At 41.5% G+C, this 22,130-nt stretch overlaps 1 protein-coding gene across 1 annotated transcript in view; it reads left to right on the top strand.

Annotated features, from left to right (window-relative positions):
• Positions 1-22,130, top strand: part of AATF (apoptosis antagonizing transcription factor) — an 88,338-nt gene that overhangs the window by 53,352 nt on the left and 12,856 nt on the right. Inside the window, exons 9-11 of the mRNA XM_081108777.1 lie at positions 4,213-4,280; positions 6,108-6,188; positions 12,793-12,864. Coding sequence (XP_080964903.1) covers positions 4,213-4,280; positions 6,108-6,188; positions 12,793-12,864 — 221 coding nt within the window. The remainder of the gene's footprint in view (positions 1-4,212; positions 4,281-6,107; positions 6,189-12,792; positions 12,865-22,130) is intronic.

The following is a 22,130-nucleotide window of genomic DNA, read 5'->3' as shown; positions in this document are numbered from 1 at the left end:
TGCTTCTTGTGTTCCACATTTCATGATGATATGTCTTGGGAAAATCTTTTTTCATTCATTGTACTAGATCTTTGTAGGTTCATTCCTGTCCTTCGATTTGGGGAAATTTTCATTGTTTCTTAAATAATGTTCTCCCAGCCTTTGTTAGTCAGATGTTTGACATTCTGGATTGTCTTCCAGATTTTTTTTTTCTCACAAATAAGCAAGGGGGATATTATTTTTTCACCTCTTGGTTTTGTATCTGAAAGATCTTTGTATATTTACCTTCCAGTCATTCTATTGAAATTGAATTTTTTTCTGTTTGTGTTTAATTTCTTGTTTTACATTTTTTCTCAGCATCCTGTTCTTATGGAAGTGTATTCCCCCCCCCCCCCGTTGCTTTCTTGAGTCCCTTTTTTTTCTGTTTGTTTTGGTCTATGTCTGAGGCTTTCTTCAGATGCTGATGATCCTTACCTGTCTCTTCATATTTAAGAGGAAGGCATTCAAAAGTATCTTGAAAACTGACCATAGCTTTTTTGGCTTCTTTATAATTGTGCTGTGAACTCACCTCTTTTGACTGGAATATTCTCAAATGTCAGAACTAGGACATTTTATTTTCTGGGGAGGGAGAACATTGATCAGCCCTGCAGTCTCTCCAGAAAAGACTCCTCCTCTGCTCTGCTGCCTAGATGGTTTAATGTGTGGGTGCTAGCATTCTGTGCCTAGGGAAGGAAGCTGAAGGGCCCAGAGAGAAGCACAGTGTCTTTCCCTTATGCCTCATCCCAGCCTTCAGTGCCTCCTGTTTCTCTGTCTGGCGCTTCTGTGGCTCAATTTTTCCAGAGAATCAAACTTCCTTACCCCCCCTTCACCCTGCACCCTCTCCAGTGAGAGGAAGTGGTGAGGGGGTAATGGAGAGGACCCAGTAGTTCTGCCCCCTCCCCTTCTCCACCTTTCATGGTAACTGCCACTTCAAGAGCTCATCTTCCCAAGGCTTCTGTGGGTCTAATTAGCTCCACCCCCACCTTATTCCCTCTGGGCACTTGAGTGATAACTTCCTTTTACTCCTCCATCTCCTGACTGTCTTTGAAAAATTTATGAAAATCTGCTCTCATTAGCTCTTCCTTTCTCTTCTTTCTTGTGGGTTAATACATTTATTTTATTCCTCGACTGTCTTTTAGAGGCTTGAGAAGGGAGAAGAAATAAACTAATGTGTTCAATCTGCCATTTTTAACTGATTCTGGCATACATTTTTCTAGGGAGAGTATTATAAATGCTGATTAGATGCTGCATAGTACTAGCAATGCTATTCCTCATGTATGTTGTTATGGGTTAAATAGGCTTCTGTGGGCTGACCTGGAAACCTAACGCTATCTATGATTTTCCCCTAGAACTCGAGAAACAATCCAGCTTTTCTGAGTTGACTCTCTGGAGGAATTATAACAGGCTAGAACAAAAATATTTCACACATCGCTCCATTTCCCAAGTCACATAGAAAATTACAAATATTGTGTCATCGTCAAAATTAAAAGCTCCAATAACTGTAACCAAAACCTGAATTTTAATGGAAAAGTTTGTTCATAAAGTTCAGCTTATAAAAATTGAACTGAGAAGCAAAATTGAATTCTTCAGCAATATCCCTAAAGCTTCATTTTTTTTCTGCAACTTTTCTGAAAGCAGTTTTTCTAATTAAATTTAAACCCAGTGATAGTGATAGCTGTGGGAAATAGTAATAGCCATGGGAATAGTTTACTTGTATTTTCTTGCTACCTTTTTATTACTACTATACACACAACAGGATCTTTTGAAATATTGGATTGAATAAACTAGACAGCCAGATAGACCAAGAAAACCATCTTCCTAATCACGAATGACTGAGAATAGCCATGCAAAGCACTTGGGTGGTGTAAATGCAAACCAGCATATGTAAAGTACCCAGAGTGCTGGAAAGTAAACACTGCACCAACCTGGTGTTTGGATTGCAGAGGCCACTGCAAGTGTAATGGATCCACTGCAGTTGTGCGGCTCCTATTTTCAGCCTCCGGGAAGGACATATGGGGCTTTCTTCTAGAGGATCACCCCTTTTGTGCTGGGGCAGCCTTCCATGAGCACTTGCTCCCAGTGGCCATGACAGCCCCAGTCTCAAGGGATCAGAGCTGATTAGGAAAACCAGGAACGGTTGTAATTTCTTATGTGGCTGGAACAAGGTAAGGGCAGTGAAATGCAGTCATTCCATTTCTGCTTTATTTCTCTCTCTCTCTCTTCTTCTTCTTTATCTAAAAAAAAAATTTTTTTTATTACTAACCTCTCCCTCTTTTCCCTCCCAACCTTGCTTTTGACAACATATTGACTAGGGACCAGAAGCCCATTTTTGCTTAGCCTTAAGGGCAGCTGTTTACAGAGTAGCAGTGTTACAGAGGTTTACTGTGTCGTATGTCTGTGTAACACTGGATTTGGATCTTGTATTTAGCTGCCAGAAGTGACTGTGATGAAGTAGGAGAGATAAACTGATAGATTGGCTGCCAGAAAGGTGTTGGGAATCAATCAGATAAACAGGGTAGAGAAATAGCTTGCTGTTTTCTAGTGATAATAAACCAGTGGCCTATGGTCCCCGCATTTTAAACATAATTGCTATAGTAATAGTGTCTAAAATAAGCAAATGAGAAAACATCACAGGCAGTTCTTTAATTGCAATTGAGATATCTTTTTCCCTTTTACAATAAAGATTCATCTTATATGGAAGTTAATATTTTTATAAATTTGTTTTATTTCTTCCAGTGCCTACTTACACAAATGAAAATGAGAGCATGAACTACTTTCATAGGAGTTTATTCCTCCTTCTCTATCCTCCCACAGTCTTCAGTTATTTAACTTGGTGAAATATCTGTATTGCTGCCATGCCTTACCTATTAAGCTATTACTTATTATTGTGAAGAAACAAGTTTTGTAGTCAAACTAGTATTATTGACAGATGATTAGCAAGAACTAGTTTATTTTGGTGTCTCCCCTTAGATTTCTCTTAGAAGATTTTTGGAATTTTAATCTCTGTTCCCATTCCCCTGCATACTTACAGCACTTATATAGGAGAGATGATATGCAGTTTTATTATTGTAATTTAAAATTCTCCTCTTTTAATGTTTACCTTTTAAATCCATTGCTTCTCTTTACCTAGGACTTTTAAGACCCAGTGCAAATGGTTAGGTCTGTGTGAAAGATACAGATTTATACTCTGATTGCATGCAGTGGACTACCCAGGATTAAGAGGAGAGTAGAAGAGTAGGCTAGAGTTCCTATGGAATTAATTGTATAGGATGAGAGACTGGTTTTCTGTGTTGTATTTGTAATGCGTACATGTCTTTTTTTAGGTTCTTTCTTAAAATTATTGTGGCTGTGAATGTGTTGGTGTCATATATGGTTAATTCACTTAATAGTTAGCAGGGTAGAGTACTAGCTATGGAAAGCAAGAGAATGAAGTCCACACCTTTAATTATCCTATATAATAAAAGGCTAATATGCAAATTGTCCCCTCAACCAGGAGTTTGACCAGGGGGTGCGGCCCCGCCCTGATAGTCCCCCCACCCTGATTGGGGGTGGGGCTGGCCCACCAATCACCCACAGCCCCTCCACCCCGATCAGGGGCAGGGCAGGCCTGCCAACTATCCCCGTCCTCTCCCTCTGGCTGGCCCAGCCCAATCAGCCCCTGGGCCGGCCGGCCAGATCGCACCTGTGCATGAATTCATGCACCGGGCCTCTAGTATATAATAAAGGCTTTTGCCTGAGGAAGACCTTCCTGACTGCTGGAGATTATAGGTCAGAAGTTAACTATGTACCATGATCCTGTTCGTGAGAAGCTGATGCATCTTCCTTTTTGCCACATAGCCCTTCCCACCTGACCTTTTAAAGATTCTCCATTGATATCGATGAGGTGGACAAAACTAATCATAAAAACAGTGAAGGGGATGTTGCAGATTCATTGATCCATTTGAAATGAACTGCAGTACAATAAGTCTTCCAAATGGACTTCTGTTCTCAGCTACTGCTCTAGCCACCTTTTTAAGGATATATAAATATGAAAGGGTTAATGGGAATTCAGTAATGCTCTTGCCATTGGGTTGTCCCTTATTTATTGTAGTTTTAGAGATGTTGCTATGCCATTCAAAACTCCTACAGTGTCCTTTTAAAGTTAGTTGGTGCTGGGAGAAATAAATAAACCAGTTGCTTTATTTTTTCCCCTAGCTCCTTCGAGAACTCATAGAACGGAAGACCAGCTCATTGGATCCTAATGATCAGGTGGCCATGGGAAGGTAATTTAGATATGGCTTTCTATTTATGCAAGCAGCCTACATAATAGTTTCTTCCTTTGATTTCCTTTAATTCTGCCTCCAAGGTAATGATTGGCCCTATGATTATAGAAGTTGAGTAAGATTATAAGAGCTAGAAAGACAAAGTGATGGAAACCCTAATTGTTTACCCTACATTCCCTTAGGTGCAGTTGGAATAAGAGAATATAAATACATGTTTGTTCTAGGGTTTTTCAAAATCCTTCTTATGCTCTGTGCTCTCTGATTTGGATAGTGACTGTATCTGTATCAATCTCTGACCAGTGGATAAAAAGAAACCCCAAATGTGTGCTCTCAGCTGTCAGATGTGGCACTGCCTACAACAGGTTCCTTGCTCATAGTTGAATCTGCTTTGTTAGAGTCTGCCCTAATTTAGACCTCCACCCCTCAGTAAAAGCTTCAGCACAATTAGAAATGGAACGTGGCAGCATTACCCAGATGTCAGGGGAGAATGCAAAGTAGTGAAGGAAGGCTCTTGTGTGTATGCTTCATCCTGTGGTTGGAAAATAAAAAGGGCATTTAGAGTGCTACCTAATGAATAGTGTACATTTAAATTGCCATGAGCCATAATTTGCAAAAGCCTGAAAGGAAACAAAAGCTGCAAGTGCCAGAGTAGATTCTTTGCAGAGAAACATTTGAAGAATGCAAAGAAAAATTTGTGTTGACGAAATAATTTTGAGTAAAACATTATTTGAATTTTAGGATAGGATGTTGTTGGTATTTTGTGTCTCCCTGGAATGTTACCGAGAGCTGTTCACTATAAATTTAATGTGATAGCGTAAATTGTATTTAAGTGGTGATTATATTGTACATTTATCTCACTTTACAATAAAATAGATTATGGTAATTAAGATTATATTAAGATTACAGTAATTGGATTTCCCTATTCCCCCCCATCATGTTGAATTTTCATTGTATAAATCAGGTAAGATGACGAGCTTCTACTGTTTCTCCTTCTTCATTTTCCCCCATTTGTTCATATGAGCAATTTATGAAGATTTTTTTAGCCCAGTATCTTTTATTAGAAAAATTAATTCCTTTTCATCTAAAATGATTGTAGAAAACGTAAATCTTGTTTGGATCCTGACTCAAACAAACTAACTGTAAAATTGAGACAATCTGGAACATTTGAAGACTGACTGAATATTTGATAGTAAGGAATTATTGTTAACTGTTTTTAGGTGTGACAGTGGTATTGAGATTATACTGGGGAGAGGGGAGGAGAGCCCTTACCTTTTAGCAACACATTCTGAAATATCACAGATTAAATAAAAAATAGTAAAGTTACTGTAAAGCTGGTATCAGTAGTGGATAATTATTTTAAAAATTAGCAAAAAATGGAAAGCACAAGAAAAAGCAGTTGGGTATTAACAAAGGCAAAATTAGATTTAAAGAATTCATGTGTTTAAACCACACAGGATTTGCAATATTAGTAATAGAACTTGCTGCACAGCTAAAACATTAAAAGCAAACCCAAGCAGCTGTACTCAATTTGATGGGTTTTTCTACAGACTGATAGATTTATTTAGTGCTTGTCACAGCAGCTCCAAATACTAAGGAGCATTGTTAACCAAATTTGCTGTAGAATTTCCCAGCTGCCATTTGTTTTTTTACCATTGCACAAATCTTCTTCAATTGATTAGTCACTTTGGCCCCAGACTATCTGGAGGAACTTCATGTAGGTTGATGATTTCTTTCTGCAGGGTTGTTAGTGGGAAAAATTCCAATTTGTCAATATGTATAACTATTTCTCTTAGTGATGATGCATAACATTGCTTGTGAATTTCCCAGGCAGTGGCTTGCAATCCAGAAGTTACGAAGCAAAATTCACAAGAAAGTAGATAGGAAAGCCAGCAAAGGACGGAAACTTCGGTGAGTTACTTTTCAGAAAAAATTTGAACATATTTGTTAATACCTCTCTTCTCTTGCATTTTGCCTATTATGTCATTTTACTATTTCTTCTGGTGATTCTGTTTTTAAGGATCAGAAAAATAACAAACAATATTTGAGACTTTTTCTGACCCAGTTTTCCTTACTCTAAAATGGAAATAATGGTCTTAGGGTTTTTTTGTTCTACTCTTGTAAATGGGTAGGTTATGTAATATCTGCATTTCTCTGAAGGAGGAATAAGAAAACAAGGCAAGATAGTTGAAATGTCTTAGTTTAAAAAAGTGATTTCTGTAGAATGCTATAAAATTTTTGTTTTGGAGTTTTATTTAGAATAGGATTATATTGGTTCATTTCATGATGCTATACATGTACACACTATGCTAAAAAGTTATAATTAAAGATTCCAGAGAATGTTAACAATGTGCTTAAATGAGATGAGAAGTATAACTTTTATGAGAAAACCAAGAAAGTTCTGACTATAGGAAAACTCTCAACCCTGTGATTTCTTTAAGGTGTCTTATAAATATGCTGAGAAAAAAAGGAATGAGAAAAGGAGTGTTTTAAATCTATGCTTTTAGATTTAGATTCCTTGTAACTGTATGTATTACATTGTATCATTCACACAAAGAAACTACTTGTAATTCAGGTGCACATTGAAAAAAATTCTTAAACTCATTGTGTTAGGATAGTTTTAGGCAGGTGGCTAATCCCACATCCTTATTAGAGCCTGCCTGTCATTAAATTCCCTTTGGACAAATATGGATCTCTCTCATTTTTAAATATCTTCAGGGAAGCAGATTTCACAACTACTTTAATGAACCTGTTTGAGTGTTTAACAGAACTTCTCAGGAAATGCTTATTTTTCGATAGCTTTGCAGAAATTACCTTTTTTCACGTGTTGAAATTTCCAAATCTTCATAGTTCCCCAGGTTCGTTTTTAGAGTAGTGGTTAAGAGCATGTACTCGAGAGCCAAACTGCCAGAATTTAAATTCCAGCTTTGACATTGACTAGTAGTTACTTTGGGCAAAACCTTAAACTCTCTATGCTGGTGCCTTCATCTGTAAAATGGGGGTGATAGTAGTACTGGATTGTAGGATTGCTATGAGGATTAAGAGAGTAAGTATATTTGCTACTCTTAGAACAGTGTCAGGTACATAGTATAAATATTTGTTGCCATTATTACCATTATTATTATTGCTATTATTACTCCAAGACCGGGTCTGTCTCCTGCTCTAGTGTTCATTTACTTGCTGGTTCACATGCATGCGTCTTGTGTACATGTCTCTTCTATACACGCCACCCATGTACGGACTTGAAAAAGAAAGTTACTAATAGTACTGTATAATTGGCCAAACTTATTCTTTAGTTTTGAGATCAGATTTTCCTCCAGTATTGTGCTTTAAAAATTATAGCTATATGAGACAATACATGTTCTCTAGAGAGAGAAGCCCAAGATTTCAAATTAGAAGACTTGGGTTCAAATCCTGGCTCTGTCTGGCTATATAATTTTGCTTGTTCTTTATTCTCCGTGCCTCACTTTCTCACTTATTAAGTGGAGATAATAATCTCTACTTTAAAGATTTGGTTTGACATTACTTTGGTTGTAAGCCTTCCCCAACTCCATTAGGTATTCCCTTATTCTCCTCTCTGTTATCTCATAATATCTTATAGTGTATTAAATGCCTAGTTTGTGGGCGGATCTGTTTTCCCCATTGCACCATGAGCTTAAATATAAAGGCCATGTCCATATTAGTTAAAAGTTTTTAGGTTGCAAATAAAGGAAACCTATTTAAACTAAAACAAAAAACAACAAGATTTGGTTTGAGGATTAAAATAATGTGTAAATGTCTGGTACATAGTAAGCATTCGAAAGTGTTAATATATGCTCTTCAAAAGAATTGAGAGAGGAAAATAATGCCTTTTCTACATATTTTACTGTTATAAATTTTAAACTATTGGGACAAGTAGCTATAGTTGTGTGCCTCTTGAGAGCAAGAATTATGCTGCTTTATCCTTTAAGACAATTCCAACCTTATTATCTGCTATAGTGCCTTATAGACATTAGTCAGCCAGAAAATGTTTTTGGATGATTATGACAGTAAAATGAACATGCTCATCAGGTAATGAGAAATGGTAGGAAGTCTAAACATAACACAGATTAAGAAACCTGGATGAGTGTTGGAGAAGTGAGCATGGCAAACACCTCAGGAGAGCTATGGGTCTGTTGTTTTCCAAATTAAAATGAATTTATCGCCCTAGCTGGTTTGGCTCAATGGATAGAGTGTTGGCCTGCGGACTGAAGGGTTCTGGGTTTGATTCCAGCCAAGGGCATATGCCCAGGTTGCGGGCTCGGTCCCAAGTGGGGGGCATGCAGGAGGCAGCCAATCAATGATTCCCTCTCATCATTGATATTTCTGTCTCTCCCTCTCCCTTCATCTCTGAAATCAATTTAAAAAAAGGAATATATTTTAAAAAATGACTTTATCAGAGTTGTTATTTATTAGGTTAAAAATTTTAGGAAAAAAAGGGTTTTGTTTTAATAGCAACTGCTTTTCTTATATTTATTAAACCTCATTAAACTGTTCATCAGAGGTATGTGTTACTAATATATTTCTGTGTTTGTAGCATTTTGATAGTGATTGAGATTATAAATCTCCATAAATCCAGAGGCATTTGACATCTTATTCTGACAACAGGCAAGCAGGAGATAGACATTCTGCTCAAACAGGACTAAACATAAAAAGATAAGAAGTGATTTTTTAAAAGATAAGAAAGGTTTCTTCTGAAGTTCTAGGAGCCATATTAGGAGCTGGATAAGACCCATTCTGCCCTCGAGGGGCATGTAGTCCGGAGACATGGCAGACAATTAGCCAGTAAGTGATGCTGTGTGGGAAGTGCTATGGTAGAGATCATCCTGGTACAGGGGTTACCTGACTCACTCTGGGGGAACGCAGACTGCTCAGGGAGACTTCCTGTAAGGTTCAGCATCCACACTTCACACTGAGCAGTCTAGGAACAGTTAGCCAGTGAAAAGCCAAAAAGAATAACGTTTGCAAAAATGCGTCTTGAGAGTATACATGGCCATGTGGGGAACTGCAATTACTTTGTTTTGAGAGAGACCTAAAGTGAATAAGAAATGAGGCTGTATGCGTAGTGAGTGCTTGATCATAGCCAGTTGTAGAAACTTGGACTTGATTCTGTAGACTATAGTGCGTCATTTAGGACTTTGGGCAGAGGGATGTTATCACATTTCAGTTGCATTTTAGAAAGATGAAAGGAGATGAAGGAAAGTGAGAAGGTTAGAGTTGACTCTCAAGAGTTTTCAGAGGGAAGCTGGAAGAAGAAATCAATTTTTTGTCTTTGAGGGAGGGAGTAGATTGAGTTTTTTAAGATGCTGAATTTAACACAACCTTGAGAAATGCAGGTGCAATGTGGGGTCCCTAGATTGGATCCTAGAAAAGAGAAAGGACATTGGAGTAAACATGGGTGAAATTTGAGTAAGATATGTAATTTAGTTGATAGTATTATACCAGTGTTAATTTCCTGATTTTGACAATTACACTATGTTTAGGTAAATTATTAACATTAGAGGAAGTTGGGTGAAGTTAAACATGAATCTCTACTATATGTTTGCAGCTTTTCTATAAGTCTAAAATTATTGCAAAAAGAAAAGTAATGAATGTGGTCCTGTGTTTTGGTTTTTCAGTTTTGTCATCTGTGTTCACCTGGCTCTCGACCATAAACGTGAGGGATGTGGTCAGAATCAGAGAATGATCTTTACTGATAGTATTAGTGATAACTAACATTTATGAAACTCTCACCGTTGGGCCCTGCAGAGATAGAAAAAGCACAGGCTGTGATGCTAAACTGTCTAGGTTTGAAATCTGACTCTTCCACTGACTGGCCTTGAGACCTGGGGCATGTAACTTTATATCTCTGAGCTGCAATTTCCTCATCTATGAGGAATGAAAAGTCACATCTCATAGGTTGTTGTGCAGGTTAAATTAGCTAATTCATGTAAAGTGGTCAAAGAAAACAACTTACCCAGCATTACAGAGCTAGTTTGTAGCAAACAGGGATTTGAGCTAATTGGTCTGATTCCAGAGCCCATGCATATAACCTCTGGATGTTGAATTGTTTCTCTGGCAGGACCAAGTGGCCACAGCAGGCGCCAGAATGACAGCTGGGCTACATTAGCATTCTGCCCTGAAAGATTAAACCAAGTGGCCCAAGCTAGATGAGAATATTATGAATACTTCCTTAAATTAGACCTCAACTAGCTATCATCATTGATACTAGGTTCTACCATTGAGCAAGTTTTGCTCTTTGTTTGTGATAGGGTTGCAAAGATAAGACTTCCAGAAATGTTATAACAACAATGAACATTACTCTGTGGAAATATTAGTTGAAATGTAGCAGGTCAGTGGCATCAGCCTGGTCAGACTGAGCATGGCACCTTGCTGGTTGGATACTGGAAAATAATTTACAAAAAAGAAGAATATTTTGGTCTGGCCGCAGTGGCTCAGTTGGTTGAGCATTGTCCTGTGCACCAAAAGGTTGCATATTTGATTCCCAGTCAGGGCACATACCTGGGTTGAGGGTTTGATTCCTGGTTGAGGAGCATATGGAAGGCTCACGGTGTTTCTCTCACATTGATGTGTCTCTCTCCTTCCTCCCCCCCCCCCCCCCTTTCCTCTCTCTAAGCATCTCCTTGGATGAGGATTAAAAAATGTATATATTTTGATTTTTAGAACTAATTATAACTATTGATTATCAGTATATTACACAGCAGCATATATAAGTGGATTTGACTGTGATTTAATCAGAATCTGTAATGTAAATGAATTAGATTTTCAGGTCTTTAATAATGAGATGTCTACTGTGTTTGTCTCTATTCTTCTGCACAGAATTACATTTATCTTTTCTTAGTATGATTGGTAAAAGGCGTTTTAATACTAAAACATGCATTCATCCTCAGCAGTGCTGAGAGTAGATGAAATGCATTGCTTTAAGTACACATTACTAAATGTCTTTAATCTGATTACTTCTTAAAGCTTGTCTTTCATCATGCAGTTAATAGTTATTGAATATATTGTGTTACAGTGTAAAGGTATTCCACAGAGCAGTGCCATCCAATAAAAATATGTATTATAGCCCTAGCCAGTTTGGCTCAGTGAATAGAGGTCAGCCTATGGACCGAAGGGCTCTGGTTCGATTCCAATCAAGGGCACGTACCTCGGTTGCAAATTCCTCACTGGCCTGCACCATGCTAGTGGGGAGGGAGGAAGGTGTGCAGGAGGCAACCAATCGATGTGTTTCTCTCACATCGATATTCCTCTGTCTTTCCCTCTCTCTCCCACTCTCTCTAGAAATCAATGGAAAAATATCCTCAGGTGAAGATTAAAAATTTAAAAAAAAATACACACACACACACACATTATGTATTACATATGTAATTTTAAATGTTCTAGCAGCCACATTGAAAAACTAAAAAGAAACAGTGTATCTTAGATTTACAACACATCTCAGTTCAGATAAACCACACTTTAAGTGCTCAGTAGCCATAGGTGGCCAGTGGCTACTGGATTAGACAATACAACTAGGGAGTATAGTTCATAGTCTTTGTCCAGAAAGTGAATTATTGTCTTTGGACACAGCCAAGAATAGTATTCATTTTTAGATGGACACCAAAGTTTGGTGAAACCTAAGGTATTAAAATATATCTATTAACAGTATTTATGTTTTATACTTATATAAAAAGGTTAGGTAAATACAGGTATCCACCAGAAAATATGTATACTCTTTAACAGCTGATAGCCCAGTTTTGAAAATGAAATGTATTTTAATAAACACTGCTTTTGTAATTATTCAGAGTGTGTGTATACATTTTTTTTGAACACCCTAAAGTTATACTCTTACATATATATGTTTTAACATATCTTTATTGATTTCAGAGAGGAAGGGAGAGGGAAAGAGAGATAGAAACATCAATGATGAGCGAGAATCATTGATTGGCTGCCTCCTGCATGTCCCCTACTGGGGATCAAGCCCGCAACCCAGGCATGTGCCCTTGGCTGGAATCGAACCTGGGATCGTTCAGTCTGCAGGCTGACGCTCTATCCACTGAGCCAAACCAGCTAGGGCTACTCTTACATATTGACATAACCTTTGGGAGGGCATTTTGACTCAGTTTTTAATTTTAAATATGTATGGCTTTCACTTCATCAGCAGTTTCACAATTTACCCCACAGAAATATGTGAACAAACATCGAATAATTTGTATAACTATCTGGAGTAATGTTTAAGGGAGTAACGTTTAGTACATTGCTAAGGGCACAGTGTATCTCCGTTTGGGGGCTGAGATATAAATGGATCCGTGTGAACTGCTGTCATTTACAAGGTGCTGTTACCAGACTTTTCTCCTGGGGAGGAAAAAGGGTTCTGTAGCTGTGAGTGTTACATGCCTATCTTTGTCCCCTACTCAGCTCTGGAGCCAAATGTTCCGAGTTTGTTAGCTCATAGAATGTGCTTCCTTTTCTAGTTTAATAGTTACTAATGTTGCTGCCTGTTTCCTGCTTTATTTAGGTTTCATGTCCTTAGCAAGCTACTGAGTTTCATGGCACCTATTGACCATACCACAATGAATGATGACGCCAGGTGAGTAATAGATTAATTATGTGTCTCAAATGGCTTCATGACAGCCTTATATTGACCTGTTCTACAGCCCGTCACCCTCTCCATTTCTTTTTATCAGTTAACCATTTGTCATTGGCATCATAGCAAGGATACTTGTCACATCTCTTCACTCGCATAATTACTGTAAAACAAAACAAAATTTCCATACATCTCAATGTTGCCTCTGGTGGATTTTTGTTTGATTTTGCTGTTTTGTTTTGTTTTTAACTTTAGCCACCTGCCCAGTGCACCTGAGCTCTTGTCTAGGACAGACAGGTCAGGATAGCACATGCACTTGATTTATGTTCAGGGGTTTTGTGCATATGCTGTCCTTTTAAAAATGGCAGTAGAGATGTGCATTATGTTGTGTGTGTTCAAGCTGCTGTTGAGGATTGTTGTGTGTGGTTTTTTTAAGTATTTTTATCAAAGAAGTACATGCTCACTTTATAAAGCTGAAAAAAATAGAAATGTATACTTATAATATTAGAGTTCAGAGATAACCATTTTAAAAATAATTCCTTCTATATTTATTAGCTGGCAGTCCTATATAATAAAAGGCTAATATGCAAATTGACCAAGTGGTGGAACAACCAGTTGCTATGACATGCACTGACCACCAAGGGGGCAGACACTAAACACAGGAGCTGCCCCCCTGGTGGTCAGTGAGCTCCCACATGGGGAGGGCAGCTCAGCCAGAAGCCAGAGCCAGGCTCCTGGCTGGCAAGCACAGTGGTGGTGGTGTTGGGAGCCACTCCTGCCTCTGCAGCAGCACTAAGGATGTCCGACTGACAGCTTAGGCCCGCAGGCTCCTGGACTGCGAGAGGGCGCAGGCCAGTTGAGGGACCACCCCTTCCCTCCCCCGTGCACAAATTTCATGCACCAGGCCTCTAGTCTATATAATAAACGCCTAAGTGACCAACCATTATGGCGGAACTACCAAAATGACCCGTCGCTATGATGCGCACTGATCACCAGGGGGCAGACATTCAACGCAGGAGCTTCCCCCTGGTTGCTCAGCTAGAAGCCAGGCTCACAGCAGCACTAAGGAGCAGTGAGCTGAGTGGTAAGGAGCGAGCAGGCAGGCAGTAAGGAGCGAGAGATCCTGGATTTTGAGAGGGATGTCCGCTTGATGGCTTAGGCCTGATCTCCCTAAGCCGGCAGGCAGACATCCCCCGAGGGGTCCCAGACTGCAAGAGGGCACAGGCTGAGCTGAGGGGACCCACTCCCAATGCACGAATTTCATGCACTAGGCCTCTAGTCTATTATAATGTAACTAGAGGCCTGGTGCACAAAATTTGTGCACTCGGGGGGGGGGGCGGGGAGGGTGCGTCCCTCAGCTCGGCCTGCGCCCATTTGCAGTCCAGGACCCCTTGGGGGATGTCCACCTGTTGACTTAGGCCCACTCCCCAGGGGATCAGGCTTAAGCTTGCAGTCAGACATCCTTCTGGCAGCCAGAGAGCCCTTGGGGGATGTCCGACTAAAGGCTTAGCCCCCCAAGGGATCGTGCCTAAACTGTTAGTTAGACATTCTTAGTGCTGCCACGGAGGTGAAAGAGGCTCCTGCCACCACCTCCGCACTGGCCAGCCATGAGCCAGCTTCTGGCTGAGTGGCACTACTCCTCGGTCTGACCTAAACCCTAGAGATTAGTACTTCATTTTACAACTTTTTCTCGGTTTATAGGCAGCAGCAAACTCAGACCACACAGTCGGGTATGTGAGAAATGTTGCTTTCTTTATTGTTTAGTAACCAAACCTAACTTCAACTTCAGCCCCCATTCTGCCAAGTGAAAAAACAAAAACAAAATATTATTTAACTTAGGTTCCCCACCCCCTTCTCTGGAGTTGTGCTTCCATGTCAGACAGTGTATGTCTCAGGCGGAGGTGCCAGAGAGCCGAGCAGGTCAAGGACGTCTGGGCCTCAGCCTTCTGTCTGGGCTGGCCCCCACCCAGCTGCCCTTGACCCTCACCTCAGAGCTCAGGTCCATGCTGATCCCTGGTATATTCTCCTCATCTGGGCCTTGAGGCCTCTTGAGTCCAATTCGCTCTCTCCCTCCCTCCCTGCCACCTTCTCTCTCTCACACAAAGAGCTATTGGGTTTTCTGGAGTGAGGTCCTCTGACACTTCCTCAGCCCCGTTGCATGGACACCATCTTGGTGCCTTGGTCACGGCCACAAAGCTGTGTGGCTGCTCTCAGACCCTCCGTCTCCTGCTGCCTTAGGGAGTGACGCAGTGGGAGGGGAGGGTCACAGTCCTTTTTACATGGCCGCCAACAAACACTCAGAGTTCCTTCCCTCTAGTTCTCCTTCTCCTCCTCACCCCAGTCCAGGCACGTCTATGTGCAGGGCAGGGGAGGGTGGGAGGCAGGCGTGTCTCTGACCCAGCACACAGGCTTCCAGATCCACTGCTCCCCCAGGAGGTCTTCCACGCTCTGGACCTCAACACCCAGAACCTGTCCCCTCTCAGCTGCAGGTCTTTGCCCGCAGTGGTCAGGTCTGTTTAGAGCAGTGGTTCTCAATCTTGGCTGCACATTAGAATCACCTGGGAATCTTTTTAAAATCCTGATTTCTGGGCCTCATCCTCTGGAAATTCTGTTTCTTTGTTATGGGGTGGGGCCACAACATTAGTAACAAAGAAACAGAATTTCCGGAGGATGAGGCCCAGAAATCAGGATTTTAAAAAGATTCCCAGGTGATTCTAATGTGCAGCCAAGGTTGAGAACCACTGGTTTAGAGGCTTGAAGTCAAGAAGTGCCTCTTTGTTCTCTGGTTTCTGGAGGCGGTCAGCGTGGAACATTCCTGCCTGGACTGGGGAGGGGTCTCTGGGTGTTAAGAATACCAGGAGGGGGAGCACAGACTCCTCCTAGAGCTCCGAGATGGGAAAGGCAGCACCCCCTCACCTCTAACCCCAGGATGTTTCTTTAGAAGCAGAAGCCTCATCCTGTGCAGGGGCCTGTGCTGGCTGCCTCAGTTTCTCAGAGACAACGAATCTGATGAACGTCTTTTCCCCACTGCAGTAGCTGCTTCATTTGTTCGTTCTCGCATTTTCCATTAGCTGTTAAATCGCCCCTGTGGCTGCAAACCTGTTGTGCCTGACTCAGTCAGTGGGGAGCTATGGGAGCTGTGCAGGGACAGGGGAAGGAGGAGGGGGGCCCGGCCTGCAGAGAGGGTCAGTGGTGCCTGCCAGGCTGTCTCAGAGGATGTGGCTTAGGTTAGGTCCTGTCCTTTGGCGACTTTAGGAGGGGAGGCCGTGTCCTCCGCTCCCCACTTTGACTCAGGGGCGGAAGTTCTCCTTGCTCTCTGGCCTCATAACTCAGTGGATCATAGTGGGATGCAGCAGGCAGGCGGCTTCTGCGACTGCACACAGGCGCTGGCCGGAGGTTTCTACGGCTGCACACGCTGTGGGCAGGCGGCTTCTGCGACTGCACACGGGCGCGGGCAGGCGGCTTCTGCGGCTACACACAGGCACCGGCCTGCAACCCGGGACCGGATCGGGTCACGGGCAGCGGGCAGGCGGTTTCTGCGACTGCACACGGGCGCGGGCAGGCGGCTTCTGCGGCTACACACAGGCACCGGCCTGCAACCCGGGACCGGATCGGGTCACGGGCAGCGGGCAGGCGGCTTCTGCGACTGCACACGGGCGCGGGCAGGCGGCTTCTGCGGCTACACACAGGCACCGGCCTGCAACCCGGGACCGGATCGGGTCACGGGCAGCGGGCAGGCGGCTTCTGCGACTGCACACGGGCGCGGGCAGGTGGCTTCTGCGGCTACACACAGGCACCGGCCTGCAACCCGGGACCGGATCGGGTCACGGGCAGCGGGCAGGCGGCTTCTGTGGCTACACACAGGCACCGGCCTGCAACCCGGGACCGGATCGGGTCACGGGCAGCGGGCAGGCGGCTTCTGTGGCTGTACACGGGTGCCGGTCTGCGGCCCGGACCCAATAGGGTCACAGGCAGTGGGCAGGCGGCTTCTGGGGGGTCCGGGGTTGCCTCCTGGCCTGCTCCCGGGCCCTCCCACCCTCCAATCAACATGGTGATCTCGGGCCGCAGGCCAGCCGCCCACCCCGGGAGTCCGGGGTTGCTGCCTGGCCTGCGCCCCAGCCCTCCAGCCCTCCGATCGCCATGGCGATCGCTGGGCACAGGCCAGCCGGCAACCCGCCCCCAGGGGGACCGGGGTTGCTGCCTGACCTGCACCAGGGCCCTCCCACCCTCCGATGGCCGGGTGCAGGCCCTCCCGCCCTCCGATCGCCATGGCCAGATCGCCAACCCCAGCCCCTGGGGTGGGGGTTGCCGCCCGGATGGCGATCACCAGCTGGGGCGTGGGGAAAGGCGGCCTTTACCCACCCCCCAGCTCTTGCCTGCCGCCTGGGTTGCTGATCACCATTCTTCAGTCCTTCCCCTTTCGCCTCCCATCATTGGGCATATGTAAATTAGCCACCATCTTTGTTGGCGGTTAACCGCCATCTTAGTTGGCAGTTAATTTGCATATCGCCCTGATTAGCCAATGGGAAGGGTAGCGAAGTTGCAGTTAATGACCATGTTTCTCTTTTATTAGATAGGATACTTTTGTAAGATTGTTTATTTCTCTACCATTCATTTATATCAGTATGGACCCATACTTTCCTGTTTTATTTAGTGAATTATAATCTATTAGTGTCATTGTTTATTTTGATTTTAAATTGTCCCATATTAATGGAAGCCCCTTTAAGCTGGCTTGTGCCCTTTTGAGATGTTCCTAGTTATTCTTTGAGCACTTCCTTACCATCTGGCACAAAAAAGTTATTCTAGGCTTATCTTATACTTTCCCTGTCCTAGCTCTGGAATCAGTCTTTCTCCAAGGAGCCCTGATTCTTTTCAGTTGATTGTGGTATTTAGAAACCAAAATCTGGGTGCCAGGGGTGCTCATTGTCACTAGGCTCTTTGAACATTCAGAACTAGGAAGTGTGTGTATACATGCACAGGAGATAACCACTTTTAACATTTCGGAATATTTTCTTTTAGTCTTTTGAGTTAATTTGCTTTTGTATGTTCTTGTTTTTCTTTCTTACATAATTAAAATTATATTCCATTACTATGAATTTTTTCTTTAAATACTTTGTATGCTGTGAACATTATACCATTAAAACCATTCAGAAATTTATAATGACTATATACACTTTTAAATATTATTTATTTAGCCATTCACTAATTATTGGGCATGTAAATTATTTTTAATTATAATTGTTGTAAATAATGCTGTGGTTGACATTTTTAAACATAAATCTTTACCAAATGAACTGATTGTTTATAATGTGGCACATGTGGGTTTTGCCAGCTTTATACCTCAAAGTACATTTAACCCTTTTATCTGCATATATTTAGTTTACTACTAAATCCTATCAGGTTCCCCTCCTCCCCCTTGCCTGTAAAGTAGTAGAATTGCAAGTTTAGGTGAGCACTGTGATTATTAATTTTTTGTTTGCTTTGTTCAATGCTTTGAGTGTAAACAGCTTGTGGGTAGTTCTGAATATGTTTATACTCAGAACTTTGTGACCTCTTATTTTCTCTTGTGCTTTGCAAGTGAATGCCTATGTATGGCTGTTTTTGTTTTTCCTTATTCATTTTTTAAAACAGCATTAAATGAGTATATTTTGCACCCCTCCCTGTGTTACCAAATTTCCCTTTGGGGCTTTTCTTTCAAGATAAACTATGGATACTGCTTTAAGTGCCTTTATGTGCTTTCAGGTCTCCTTTGTTAGTTAATCTCATATAATTCCTGGGCCAATAGATTTTTATTCCATTAGGAGGTAGGCAGTTGGCTTCTCTTGCAGGTCTGATAAGCATTCTCAGTATTGAGAGAAAAAAGAAATCCCACTTTGCCATGTACTACGTGTTTGCATGTGAGGAAAGATATTACCGTGAGCCTAAAAATGGTCACTGGCTTTGCTAAACTCTTGGGTACACTTGGCAAGGGACAGCTTAGCTCCCAGAGCAGCTACTGTTTGTCCTTCAGACTCATTTTACTAAGAGGCCAAAATATCACGGGATGTTGTAGAGACAGTTATCAGTGGGCTAAGGAGGAGAAGAGGCTTGCCATCTCGTTGGTAGAGAATTCCCCTAAGCACATTGTTACCACCAAGAACAGGTCAGAATGTCACTTGCAGGATGTACACGAGTGCTGTTCACTTCTGTGACTATTGAGGGGCCCGAAGCTTATCAAGGACATTTCAGAAGCAGCTTACTTTACATGGCGTGAACACCCTGGTGCTATCAAACCAGAGGGAGTATGAAGTAAAATTCAGATGATCTCTTCTTATAGTTCTAATGAAATGAAGAATTTGGAGGTTGTGGGGAAAAATCACCTGTTTTTGAAAGCCTCTCTGAGGCAGACTTGTAATTCTTCCTAATTTGTTGTGTTGATAGAAATCAGATAGTAAAATGTTAGTGTGGCAAGTAGGAGAAGCACATTTTGAGTAAGACCTCAGAAATAGGTCAAAAGTGGCCACAGCCTCAGGGAAAGGGAACTGTGCAAACTGCTTGCTCTGTTGGCATGGTGAGTTTTGCTGTCAGCGTGGAACAGTCAGCTTGATATATGCCAAGGAAAATAAGTGTTTGCCTTGCGTAGCTGCTACTTCAAGAGGGTCCTGATTCTGGTATGGACCCTTAGAGCTCTACGAGCTTTTTTTTCTTATTACAGAAACGATAGCAATATTAACATTTTGTAGGTACTTCATTCCTTAAAGAAATTGTCAATAGGAATAGTAAGAATTTCCATGCCCCTTAAATTCTCCCCCCAAAATAAAAAAAACAAAACACTTTTTCCACTCCTTTCATAAAGGTACTGTCATTTAAAAAAGGAACCCAGAGAGGATGCTTTAATGACAACTACTAAGCACCAAATACATTATCATTCTACATCTGGAGTTTTATAGAAAAGAAATGCACAAATGTGATCCAGCCTTGTAAAGTGCTTTGTCAATATCATTGTTCGTGAGGGATTGTATAGGCGATTTATCTTTGGTTTGCCACTTTTGTGTGTGGGTCTGTACCCTAATTGTTGGGGACATTCTACCACTACTGAATAGGTTCTTTTCTCCCTACTTGGTAACCCAGAGGTTACTTAAACCATTTGTGATTCCCCTGTTGCTAACTTTATCCCTTTATGTAATAGAAATAGGCACTCAATCATGGGGCAGTTTGCCCAGCATTTGAAAACACAACAGCTAATAACCCCAGAAATACCCTCCACAGAATACTTTTCGTTGGTTAAAAACTTGCAAGCAAGAACAGTTAAGATACAGATGTTTTCTCTGAAGCTTTTTATCTCCTAGAAAGACACAGGTTGTTCTGACAGGTGAAACAAGTCCAGGCGAATATGCAACATTGATCTTATCGGTGTGAACGAGAGCAATATTTTCTCTGTTGCTGCCTTCCACAGCATCATTAAAGGCTCCCATCACTCTTTTATTAGAGGTTCCCTCTCTTCCTTATCAGATTACAGAATGAACATAACTCATGGCAGTGATTTGATCTTTATGCTCATAAAGAGGATTACAGCTTTGCATTAACTCGGATTGACACAGTTTATAATTCCCGTGTTGATGCTCTGGATGGCGGTGGCACATGTTTGAGCCCTCAGCAGTGCTGAGGGGAAGGGACCCCATACATCATCATTAAAGAGGGCGTCCAGCACAGAGATAGGAGGCACAGACCTTCCTCCTCATAACATCAGAAAGGACAAAGGAAATATTCTCAAGTTCAAGCTCATTGCTTGGGCCAGAGTTCTAAACCTTAGTTGAAAAGAAAACACCACTGTTGTTTCCTCTATTTTTCCTGATTGCTGCTTGTTCAGTCTTACACAATTCTAGAGAATTTGCATTCTCAGATTGAAGCCTTGGTTCCAAACAGGATGTAGAATGATAAAAAGTACATCTTCTAGAAAGAAATTGTAAATGCTGAACAGATCAATCTTTCCTCAAAACGGGGATTCTTGACAGTTTTCATTCCTGCAGTCACATGCCCATCACTTCTTCAGAGGATTATGAATCCTTTTTATTCCCCAAAGAGTATTTTACATTCTTTAGAGTGAGTGTAAATGTTTCTCCTAAGGACTTACTGTTTTTAAGTTTTTGTATTTTATTATTATTTTATTCTACTTAAAATATAATATCGTATAGATATTATGTTGTGGGTAGGCAGGAGCCAGATGTCTTTTCTGTTAATTTACATTGGGCATTTATACAGCTTAATACATTTTCCACAATGATCACTGAGCCAGCATTAGATTGCTAAGATATGTAGACCATTTGTTTTTAAGTGCCTTCATCCTTTGCTCTGATTTATCCACCCTAAGTCTGCCACCTATTTCTGATGGGCAATGACATGACTTTGAATAATATCATATTCCACTTATTGAGCATTTACTGTATGCCAGACACTGCACTAGGCCATTCACATACAATTTGATTAAATACCTGTAAGAAACCACTAAAGTGTTTGACATTATCTGCATTTTATGATAAAAATACTGAGGCATAGAGCAAATAAGTAACTTTTCTAAGTTAAACAGCAAGTAAGTAGTGGAGCTGGTATCATTTATGCACCTAGGAGTGTGGCCCCAAACCCCTACCGCTGTGTCCAGAAAACCAGCAAGCTTATAGAAATATTTGGAAATGATGTGCCAAGGGCACACTGCTTCTTCCCACCCCCGGTACACATACACAGAACCTCTCACAACTAAAAACTTGTTTGGGAAATAGAAACAACAAAGAACTTGTTTGGATTAAAATGATTTTTCTTTTTCCTTTCTAATAGAGATGCTTTCTATATAGAAAGGTTTTGCCTATGAAGTCATTCACATTTTAGTGTGAATCCCTGAATTTCCAGACCTGCTCTTACCATCATACCATTCTTCTGATTACAAAGACCCTAACTCTTGAAATTAGCCTTGACACCTGATCCAGTATATTCAGTTAGTTTGCTCTTACAGTTCTACCTCTGCCATACTTAGGCACCTGTTACCTATTTTCATTAGAAACAATATATTTCCTCCCTACAATAAACAACAATATATGCTTATGGATTTTTTTACGTCCCACATAGACTGTTGCACTAACAGCTTCTTGACCACCAGCCTGATGTAACCAATTCTATGTATCATTGCCACATTAAACTTTCCTAAACATCACTTAAAGCAAGTTAATAGTCTTCATTGTCTGTAGAATAAAGGATATAGTCTTGAACCTGCCACTCAAGGCCTGCAGTGAAATGTC

Source organism: Myotis nattereri, assembly GCF_964212035.1.
Source record: "Myotis nattereri genome assembly, chromosome: 16".
Taxonomy (NCBI): Eukaryota; Metazoa; Chordata; class Mammalia; order Chiroptera; family Vespertilionidae; genus Myotis; species Myotis nattereri.
This window is presented reverse-complemented; position numbering and strand designations above follow the sequence as displayed.